Genomic DNA, 12197 nt, shown 5'->3' with positions numbered 1-12197 from the left:
AGAGTACCTCTATTACACTGACTGTTCAATAGTTTCTGCTGAAGTTATTACTATAAAAAGTCAAGTGAAAAAAAAAGTGAATTTCAATGAAATTCAGCCTTGATGAACAATCTGTGAGTGTGTGTGTTATGAATGAGATGGATGCAAAAAAGCACACAATATCTCAGTAACATCATTTGGAATATGGAAGTCTCCTTCACCTTAAGCAGCATTTGCAATGTTAGGATCATAAATGCCATAACACATTTTTCATAAAAATGATATTGCTGTCCTACCTTTTATAAAAAGATCTATGTAGAAAACAAAGGACATTAATAAATTCACCATCCTGACCCAAATAGCTATGGATCTAGACAGATAAAGCAAGATGAAGATGGAGCACACCATGCTTGGATATATAGTCAGTATAGGCATTTGTTGGAGTTGGTCATCTCAGTGGTCAAAAGAATGGGTTGACTGTTGCTCATAAATTGCAATTTGGACATCTCACTGATAGAAAGAAAAAAGAACAGATCATCCCTTATTTTTCTGTTATTAAAGCTTGCATTACTGAAAATTGTCCTGTTCATGACAAAAGCCATAACCACCAAAAATATTTTTATGCATGTGATATAAGCAGTATTTCTTAAGCTTTCTAATAACTTTTTTTTTTATATATTTAATACATTTTGATGATGGATTATGGTTGAATATAGCCATTTTTAATGTTTTTGTGATCATAGTATCTTATAGCTTTGAAAATAAATTATATTTCTTGGAAATATGCTAGTACGTACCATTTTGAAAGTCATTTTGAGAAGTTACATTAGTAATGCAAAGGCAACTGATTTTAATTTACTGCATCCAGTTCAGAGCTTCCCGGTGCAAGACATGGTGAGCCCAATGAGAAGCCATGAAAGTGTTTAGGGCAATAAAGCATAGAGCATAAAAGGAGAGGGTGAAAGTGATAACAGTTTTGCTTGGAAAAAGAGAAGGTTCAGAGGGGATCCTGTCTATTTTATAAATTCCTGACGAGGAATTCATTAACATCAGGAGGAGTAAAGAAGACAAAGCCAGACTCTTGGTGGTGTCCAGTGATAGGGCAAGAAGCAACTGGCACAAATTAAAATGTAGCAAATTCCACTGAAAAGAAAGAAGACCTTTTACATTGAAAAGAGAGATCCTTTTACTGAAAGAGTGATTGAATCCTAAAACAAGTTGCATAGATGGGCCCTTGCTTCTCCGACTTTAGAGATATTTAAAACCCAACTCAACACAGTCCTGGGCAACATCTCTGAGCAAGTGGTTGAACTAAATGATATCCATAGGCCCCTTCCAACCTCAGCTATGCTATGATTCTACTTCAGTAATCATCAGTAATCATCAGTAATAACAATAGTATTATCACTAATATTTTATATTACATACATATTGGTTAAAGGAACACAGATTTATCATGCTGTGGAGGCCAGGGTAAGATTTGCACTTACCTGTTCGTGGTGGGAAGGAGAAAAAAATCATTAAAATTATTTCAAAACATTAAATGCTTTAACCAATAGAGATAGTAGTGGTCAATAAAATGTTTGCTTGTTTGTTTATAAGTGCTGTGACTTACAGAAAACATTGCATTGTACAAAGCATATTTCATGTAGCCATATGGAAAGCAGTGTCTGTTCACATGGGGATGTAATGATAGAAGTGGTTGTTCACAGAAAATGTTAGGTATTGAAACATGGCAAGAACAGTTTGACTGTTAAATCTCACATTTCATTTGATTGCATTAAGATTTTATTTGAATTTCCTGCTGTAATGACTTTGATATTACAGTTATAGAATGTCTGAGCTTCCTTTATTTATTATTTTAGATCTATCCAGGCTCGGTGGAGTTAATGCAGGTGATTGAAGATTTTATACACATTGTTGGAATGGGAATGATGGACTTTCAGAATTCATACCTAATGACTGGAAATGTAGGTAAGAAATAGGAATTTCTTCTATGAAACTTATGACCTATTGAAAATCAGAAATTGCAAGTATGTACTTTAGAGTTGCTGTTTCTATCACAATACAGATTGGGCTTCGCCTCCTCCAGATTATCTTCGTTGCTTGGTTATCTCCTCTCCAGTTTAATACAGTCAGTGTGCCTTACACATCAGTCTTCTCTGTAATTCTATCTCAAGATCTGAGAGGAAAGTTTCAGACTAAATAAAGTTCAGAAAATACTCATCGGAAAACTGTGAACTATAGGTATATGCTAGAGCCTTTCTAGGATATACAGTGTTTCAAATGGTAATTTAGAAATTCGTGCTAATTATAATAATTATATACCTAATAGCATGAGAAATATTAATTCTGTTGACATTATCTTTTAATATTCTATTCTCCCACATCTTTGCAAGTATTATAATAATCAGCATAGACAGAAAAGTAATAATTAAAAATAAAAACAAAATATATTAGTTGTCAAAATAATGTAAGCCTTTGGTTTCTTTTGTGAGTTTTTCTTTGTGTGATGGTTTCAAAAATTTATTCGGATTTATTTTTAAGTTTGGTTTTTTTTTTGGCACTGGAGTGTTGCCAGGCAATGTCTACTAATTAAATAATAGCAAACATTGAATATGAAGATGCTTAGCAAATGAATTCCACTTACTAGTTGCCATAAATGCTCCTGAAATATCACAGCATTCTGTTAAAAATTCAACCAAAAATGAGATTGAAAAGCTTTTCTTCTAAGTACTTCCTCTTTGTTTAGTATCTTCCTCATTCAATCAACTTTTTTTCAATTTTATATATGCCAGGACAGTGTTAGGTAGTCATATGTAATGAACTATTACAAAATATATGTTTGTCTGATAGGAAAACTTCTGGTGTCAATATATTCTTTCAGATTTCAGTTAGCATCTTCCTGCATTAATGTCAGTCAGTTCTTCAGCAAATCATTAGAATTAGTCAGAAAATAAAGTCATTTAGAAATTGGTTTGGAATAAAACAGGGAAATTGTTAGAATGTCCCTACTGAATATCTATCTTTCTGTGTAATAATAAATATTTATTATTTTTGTCCTAAAATGTTTAAAACATTTCAGTAGACAGTATGGGAAGATTTTGCTTTTAACAAGTGATTTATTATTACTGGTGTTTTCTGTTTGCACTGTAGTACCACTTAAAGCTCCTTCCAGTTGTCAGTCCCTCATTATGCTACACCCTGCATATATTTATAAAGAAAGGGCAGTATCTGTCTTAAAATGCTTGTTCCATGGCATTTTTATGACAAAATAAAAAGATATGTTTATTTAAAGAGCACAGTCCGTGCTGCTTGGCATGTTGTGTTGCATTCTGAACTATTTGTCCTCTGACAAATGTGGAAAAAAAAACCATTGAAAAATGTTTTAAGAAGTTGTGTTCAAATAATCTTTGTCTCTACATATTCATGGCTTCAAATGTGAAACAGCACCAACTTTCCAATTGAATTAGAAATCATGCTGTGCAACGGCTAGTCTATATAACTGCATAATCTTCACCGTTTTTCTTTTGATTATTCTTTCTCTTCCCACATCTCAGATATTTTTAGGCATTCAGGAGTAAGTTTGTTCTTAACTATGTAACTCTTTACCTTTGATGGAAGATAAAGAAAAGTAAAATGAATTTATAGGCGTATTCTGACTACCTAACACTGTCTTGACACATTGTAGTGAGTTTATCCTCACCCTTACATTGCTCCTTACTGAGTCAACCATCAAAAAAAGATGTGCAACCGCTGTGCAACTCATTAATTAGAATCCTTAAATACAGGTGACATGGTGACTGAAGTAAGCAGTAATATCTTATTTTCACAAATGAAGAGGGAATGTATCTGGAATAGTCCAGGTTTAGTGTAGTTAACCTTAGGGGGTCTGTATAACTGTGTCTGACTGGTTGTGTAGCAAGAACTTAGGGGATGTTTATGTTGATCTCAGCTGAGAGGAGTGAACTATGCAGTTGCAGTTGTCCTGTCTTAGCATGTCTTGTCATACCAACAGTAGTTTAAAACCCTGTGAGGTCTTGTTTACAACTTGTAATTGTTACTGTAGTTGTAATTGTCATGTAAGTAAAAAATCATATCCCATGCAGGAAACAGATATGTGCAAGAAAGAGGTCCTACTTTAATATGTATTCCTTTTTAAACAAGACTAATAGTTATTCTGAGGTTATTTACCATATTTACAAAAATATTCCCTCAGATACTTTAAATGTCTTTTGCTATATTTTCATTATAGAATTACCTTAAAGTTCATATATCCGGAAAAAAAAAAAAAAAAAAAGAAAAAAAAAAGAAAGATTCAGTGCTTCAGTGCTAAGGATGAACTGTTGCTTCTTGTCAGGAAAACAAAACAAAACAAACAAACAAAAAACTGTTCTGTGAGAATGTCCCTGTATTGCACAAAGTTCTCAGTTTCTTGCCATTAATTTCAGTTTATGTGTTCATTTCTTATTTATTGGCACTGTATGTACTTAAGGGAGTTTCACTACTTAAAGGGGGCTTATAGAACAGACAGAAAGCAACTTTTTACTCAGTCAAATAATAATAGGGCAAAGGGGGATGGTTTTAAACTAAAAGAGAGATTTAGATCAGATGTTAGGAGGAAATTCTTCTCTCAGAGGGTGGTGAGGCACTGGAACAGGTTGCCCAGAGAAGCTATGGATGTCCCGTCACTGGAAGTGTTCAAGGCCAGGATGGACAAGGCCCTGGGCAACCCATTCTAATGGGTAGCATTTCTGCCTATGGCAGGAGGATTGGAACTAGATGATCTTCCGACCCAAGCCATTCTAGGATTCTATGATGTGAGCAGCTAATTGTAATTAACTGATGTTATTTTCTGTTTCTTTCAAGGCACATAAACTTGTGGCTTAACAAGTTCCTATACAGCAGCCACACTTCAGTGACTGTCCATTACACATTCACAGCCTGTGGGCACATGGGAAGTAATTAAATTTACCTTAACTTCATATTAGGCTACACTAAGCCACATTATTACACATTTGCAAGTAGCTAAGAAGGTCCATAAGGACAGTTGCATATTACTGTTAAACTGTTCACTATGGTGGTACTTAACTTCAATTTTTGGTTACTTCTAAACAAAACATCAGAGACTAGTTCCAAGTCCAGATGATCCAATATCTGTACTTTGGGTTTGACTTAGATAGCACAGCCAAATAAGATTCATTTCCATTAAAGCAAGGACAGTTTCCTCTTAGCTCTTCTCTTGAGGATAGAGAACATGATATGAAAAAGCTAACAAATGTGAAAGCAACAACTTGTATTGATTCTGCATGGATGAAACAGATGGTATTTGTTTTATTTGTGTTCTCCCAGTTCTATATTATGTTCCTTTAAGAAATGATTAGGTGAAATAAAAGCATCTGATAGGAGGTGGGAGCCTTCTTCCTCCTCCTGCTTCTTCTCTTCCTCCTCCTTCTCCTCCTCCTCAGAACCATCTGAGCCGGCACGGGAAAAAATGGTGTGAAAAACAAGAATTTTTACTACCACTCAAGGTCTCTGAATTAGCTGGAAGCACAGACCCACCTGTAAAGATACAACACCCAGTGGGAGAAAAACTTAAAACCCTTTTTACTGCCATTCTATTAACTACTTGCTTTCAGTTTTCTCTGCTTTAAAAGATGAGTTTATGATTTTAGTTTAAGAATAAATCTTGGCTTTTACCAGTCTTTTGAACTATTTTTTGGAGCACTAAATGCCCATGCAGATCCAACTCAAGTCATTGACAGATCTGGGGCCCCATCCCAGAAAATCTTTAACAGTTCTGAAGAAATATGCTAAAAGGAGACTGAAGGAGACTGACCTACTATCAAGAAATATTAATCCTTTTTTTTTTTTTTTTTTAATTGCTGGACTTGAAGATTGGAGTACCACAGATAAATGTCTTGAAAGGTATAGGTAGAATGTGGAGCTGGAAGTATGGACGAGTATTAGGAGATACATATTTCTATGGCAGATTAGAATTCTTTTGTAAAAGAAAATTGTCACTCTCGAATTAAATAAATTTATTTAAGAATAGTAGACAAAAAAAAAAAAAAAAAAAAAAAAAAAAAAAAACAAGCTTGTGACTCTTCCAAGATATTAATGAGAACACCAAATATTCTTGAAGTGAATGTGAGTTGTCATGGATGTTACTTGGAACTGAAAGAAAGTAAACAGAATTTTAATCATGAGAAAAGCCATTTTTGTTGATGTTTATTTTATGAATACTGATTTTTGATTGATCAGTAATGGTATAAAATATACAGATATCACAAAATTATTTAGGCATGTCAAAGACAGGGAAAGCTGAAGATCACCAGGGTTTATAGCAAGATTAAAAGAAGGGAATATCTACTGATAGATTGAATTTAATGTTGACGGAAGTAAGAGGGAGTAGTTCAAACTATACATAATGTAGGAATCTAAAAAAAAAAAAAAAAAAGTAAAATCCCATGGTCACTTAAGCAGAGCTAAAAAACAAAAAACAAACAAACAAACAAACAAACAAACAACAGCCTTAGTGTGTGAAAAGAACAGTATAAAGAAAATACAGAAAATGTTTTCATTTTCCATCACTTGCACTGCTCTTTTCATCTGAGATTATGCTGGTTGGAATTCGTTTTACTTACTTGAAGAATCGAAGTTGGATTCTAAAACCATAGTCTACTATGGATAGTCTACTGCTCAGGAAAACAATTCACACCATCCCAGATAGACACCTAATGTAAGGGCATGGATTGCCTTCTGGATGTTCTCTCCACTGGTTATAAACAGGTTATTGACTAGCTTAGGACGGAATGATTCAGTACATTTAAAGCAAAGAGGAGTGCTATTTTGTGATTAAATTAAACCTATGAATACATTCATAGGTTCAGAGTGGCATGCTAAAAATAATAAATAAATAAACAGCTTGAGAACTGGAATAATTAGAATAGCTTTTTCAGAACATATTGTTAAATGGTAATTAACAATGTTAAATAAAATGTAAATTGTTAAGTGTACACATCTAAACAAATGAGAAAAAAAAAAAACTAGACTGACATCTCTGTTTAATATTGCTCACAGGGAAAAAAAATAAAATTAAAATTAAAAATTAAACAAACAAACAAATAAAAAAACTGATTTTTAACTAGTAAACTTATGTATAGTTATACATAAGCACATTTCATTCTGAATGACCATGAGGCCAAAATCTTAAGAAGAATAGAATAAAAACAAGTAGATATTTACATGGGGAATGTAGCTAGCTATATTCTGTGAAAAAAATAAGAGGTTAAAAAGCCATGCTGGCATGCAAAAATCAACTTCTAACCCATAGTCTTTGTAACTTATTTGCACTTAAAATTGACTACTGTGATGCTGGTACTCTGATGAGTAGTCTGATCCTGTATGGTAATTATCATATCATAAATTTTCATTTAGGATTTCATACTGAGTTGCTTATATAAGTTTTATAAATATTTGCAAAGCACAAAGTCTTTGCTTTCATAGACAGTCTAGGATGTCATAGGGGAGAAAATTATTTTAAAACAATAACCATTGTCTTGTGTCTGCATAGTTTCTTGTTCCCTCTTTGATTTTCCATTCCATTTTCATATCTATGAAATTTACGCCTAAAGGTTTAATAATCTTATAGGGTTATGGAATATATCTTAAAATTTTCTGGTCATAGCCAGAGATATATAAAAATGTTAACAACCAAAGGAACTTACAGAATATGCGCCTATTCTAGCTGTAATACATAAGTAACGGTACACCTGCTGAGCTCTGGTGAATCCTAGAAAATAATTATACTTGACTCCTGTCTGTTATTGTGGGTTCATTCACCCTTTCCTGAAGGTCAAATTTTTAGGTCTTACATGTTGCAGATCCTGTTCTTACTCTCTTGAAACCTCTCCAAAGTTCATTTACTTATCATAATGGACTCTGCCCAGTCTGCTTATTTGTACAAGATTTAGTGATGTGCATCTCAAAAGCAGCATTCAAGATCCTTTGACCCATATACCATAAATATTGTACTGGCCTAGAATATACCCAGAGCTCTTAACAATTGAAAGGGTATTTTTGTCAATTATATTATAGATGACAGAAGATAAGCAAGAGCATTGCTTCTTTCAATTTGTCCAAAACTGTATAGAAAATGTCCAAAAATTTTGGTCAGGAAAAAAAAATATTTTAATAGTTACTTACATGTACACTCACACTGAAATTTGCTAGGAAATTGTTAGTAAAGTGCTACTGTGAATTTTAAAGTGGTAATAAAAATCCTGATGGTAAAATTTCAACATTTGCTCCCAATAGAAAGAAAACTGAACCTGTCAGACAAAGGAAAATGAAAACTCCATACAGTGGCTCAAAAGAGCTACAAATCTCTTGTCACATAAAATATTGAGCCATTAATGAAAAAGTTAGTGGTTATTTTTTCCTATAACAATTAAATTGTGAGAAGAGCAGAATCAGCATTCCTACTAAACCCCATTCAAGCATGTTACAGAATCAAAGTACAGACAGTATCACACAGCTACAGACTGGCCTGGGGGTCAATGGAAGTAAATAAACTTTTTTCAGAAACAAAAGAGAGTATGTAACTCTTCAAGCTGCTGTAGATAAAAGACTGTGGCTACAGGTGTATTCAAAACTAAACAACTTTGTGAGCAATTGGCAGGAATCAAAAAAAATGCTCAAAGGAGAGTAACAATAACAAAGCAATAGATATAATTTATAGAATATAATTCTTCCAGCTCTTAAATTCTGAAAAAGAAGATTTTGATTATTTTTGAGCAAGACTGCACGTCCAAAGAAAAAAGCTATTATTTTTCTGTTGAGAAAGCACTCAGAGGTTGTGCTTTGGTTATTATTGAAATCTAGTATCTCTGTAGATAATTGGTCAATCTATCAACGTTTAAAATTTGTTTTATCATTTTGATACCTTCAATGTTGTTTTGCACATCTGCATTTGGCCATGATATGGGTTGGGGAACTGAATCAAGACTAAGTCAGGCAAATCTAGTAAAATTTCAAAAGTTATTTCATATCTCTCTCCTCATTTCATCCACTATTCAAGAATACACCATGTTTATAGGAAGTAAAAGTTAGGAATATAGCCTCTAAAGAACTACTCCATGGATTGCATATGTATTATTTTTAAGAAGGTGCATAGGAATCATTCTGCGTAGTGTATGTGTACATAGTTCACATAGTTCCATGTAGTTCATGTGTACAAAACTCAGTAATTATTAAAATAATAATATTTTGTTTTGTCAACAAATTTTCATAATGAAAAAGTAAAGTGAAACTTTAATGATTTACAGTGAAATAATTTTCTGATAGATATAAAACACAAGACCCATTTAATTTTTGGAGTATTTCAGCTCTCTTCAGATTTCTGCCTAGCTTTAGAATAACTAGTTAACATGCCAATGTAAATAATATTTAGGTAACATTCTTTTGTTATATTTAATTACATATTTTTGCTATGTAGACTTTTGACAATTTCCATTGTTTAATGTCCTGCTTCTTCTCAAAGTAGCTTAAGTGAGTCAGTGCCCATCATCTTCCTATTTCTTGCTGGAATTTTGCTTTTAAGACTGTGTGTTTAAACGTGAATGAAAAAGGACTAAATGCAGGCTGTCCAAACTACTTAATTCCTTCCACCTACCCAAACTGTTCAGGGAACAGTCCAGGTGAAAAGAATTCTCAATAGACAGAATTAATGCTCTTCTCATTGCTCTGTGGTGCAGAGATGGCGATGGCCTTTGTTCCTGGGTAGAGAGCCTGGTGATTAGGGAAGTAATCCTGAGTTTTATGTTCTGCCTTCTACCCCCTGTTCTTTTCATTCATAACTTTGTCTCTCAGTCCTCATCCTGGCTGGTTCACACTCAGATGTAGCCTGCTGGTCTTGCCTGCCCCAAACCTGTATGCTCTCTGGTAAGCAGACACTCAGTTATGTGAAAATGGCCATTTGTCACATTTCTTTTTTCAATCCTTAAGAAATCCATCAACTCCCAAGATTTATTTGCAGCAAGTGTCGGCCTCCTGTTTCCCTATTCTTAATTTGCTCAAAATACATGTATGTTTAGTTATCTTCTGGTTGCTAACAGCTACCGAAACAGACAGATTTTTTCAGAGAACAATAGAGAAGAAAATAAGAAAACTACAGCAAAATGTTGGCTGGATTTTTTGTCATACCCTTTTATACCTCTGCTCCATGTATATTCATATCATTTCCTTTACAGCAGCCTCAGCAACAACTCCTAGATCAGATCAATATGTTGACTTTCAGAAGGCTCAAGCTTTCTCCTGTGATTAAAATGGAAAACCTCCATGCTCACTTTGAAGGTCTAGCTCATCATAGCAGCTGACTTAGTGCCTGAAGTTAATGATTGAAAGCTCTTTATATATATATATGTATACATAATAAGCTTATTGAATGACTCACAGTACCTGAAAACTTAGCTGTGAACAAAGACTGGATTTTTTTTATACTTTCCTAAAACTGCATATTCAGTGATCCTGAAGAAACACAGCTCTCAGATTTTCTTTATATCAAGGGAATTTCTATAAGAATCTTTATCAAACAAAATTCACAAATTTGGATAGAAAGCTAATTTAATTCTATGGCTATGTTCTAAACAGTAGACATAATTCAGTAGTTACTTTTCTGCATGTAGTTTGCCTTTATTAATTTGCCTTAAAGCTGAATCTAAATAAGCTAGCCATTCAATATTTTGAAATGTATGCTATATATATATAAATAATAATAATAATAATCTAATAAGCGTTTCCTTTCTCTACCTTATACAAAGTAATATACATTGGAATAAAGGGTTCTAAAGAAATGGAAACTATAAAAAATGCAGATGTCCAGGCTTGAGTCTGATAAAAAAGAATGCCTCCAACAGAGACAGATAGTAGTATCTACCACACATTTGTGCAAACAACTTTTAACAGCATACAGTATATGTATTTTATATTCTTGTATCATTTCTAAATTTCTACCTCTGTAAACTCTTTTCTGAATCATTCTGTTTATAGACCCCTTTTTACCTGAGGAAATAAAAGCTGCTGTTTTCTAAATGAATCAGCTGTTTTATGACAGGCCATTTTTAATAGGTGCACTTAAATGTTTCCCTGAGAAATTAAGTATGAGTTTATTTACTCCTTTGCCTTGCACAATTGTATCTTTAGGTAACTCCTAGCAATTATCAAGTAGAATGAGTCTTAAGGGGTTAGAAATTAAAAGCCTGCAGTTATAGCTTTGAGTTAATGGAATAAATATACACCCAAGAGAGTACTATCATTTCATATTAAGCTAGTACCAAGAGGTAACAAACATATTCAGTGAAGTATAATACCAAGATATTGGTATTGGAGGTAATGCTGTCGTCCCCTTAAGGAGGGGTGGTACCACAGTGTCACAGTCTGTTAACAATATACAATTCTATGCAGACTGATGACTTTCATCCAGGTATATTGCATCCATATAAGACCATCACCACAAGAACATCCAGTGATCATCTGGTGGTGTGTCAGCTAGAGGTGGTCAGCAAGAGTGGTGTGGCCTAAGTACTGTAAATAACTAAGTTCACCCTCAGTTTTAATGAATTCTACAGAGTTTTCTTACTCACTCACTTCTGAAAATGAAAGAAATAAAGTGAAATAGAATTGAGGTAGAACTCCACAAAATGTAAATCAATTAAAATAGGAATAAAACCAAGTAATCATACTTTCAGCTAGTAACAATGTGCAGAAGTCAAAGGCAGACAGATTTCCTGAGATTCTGTAGTCAAAAGAAAATATTACTTATAAAGACTGAAGAGACAGATAATAACTTCAGATGTTACTTGCACTGTGTCAAAGACAGAGGTCTAGCACCTAGAAATAACATCCAATGCAAATGTGGAAGTAGCAGGGTTTGTAAGAAGCTCAGGATGTGACCAAACAGCTGTCAAAGTTTATGATGATGATGCTTCCTTTGGGGAAAAAAAAAAAAAAAAAAAAAAAACAAAAAAAAAACACCACCAACAAAAACTTCTATCAATTACTAGACAAATCAGCCTGTTGTGTTGAAAAACTATATGACTTCCTTAGTAAGCTTTAATATCAAATAGTACAGATCTGCCTCTTTCGAACTTCAGAGCTTGAAAGTAACATATAAATTGAGTTAACAAAATATATAAGCACTTTTCTTTTGTTTTTCG

General features: G+C 33.5%; 1 protein-coding gene across 4 annotated transcripts in view; it reads left to right on the top strand.

The window, feature by feature from the left end:
• Positions 1-12197, top strand: part of ADGRB3 (adhesion G protein-coupled receptor B3) — a 464270-nt gene that overhangs the window by 245686 nt on the left and 206387 nt on the right. For all 4 annotated transcript variants that reach the window (XM_032183547.1, XM_032183546.1, XM_032183544.1 and 1 more), the window contains one exon: positions 1845-1953. In XM_032183547.1, the coding sequence (XP_032039438.1) occupies positions 1845-1953 (109 nt within the window). The remainder of the gene's footprint in view (positions 1-1844; positions 1954-12197) is intronic.

The sequence above is a fragment of the Aythya fuligula genome, chromosome 3 (assembly GCF_009819795.1).
Source record: "Aythya fuligula isolate bAytFul2 chromosome 3, bAytFul2.pri, whole genome shotgun sequence".
Taxonomy (NCBI): domain Eukaryota; kingdom Metazoa; phylum Chordata; class Aves; order Anseriformes; family Anatidae; genus Aythya; species Aythya fuligula.
The sequence above is the reverse complement of the archived record's forward strand: the minus strand, read 5'-3'. Positions and strand labels throughout refer to the sequence as shown.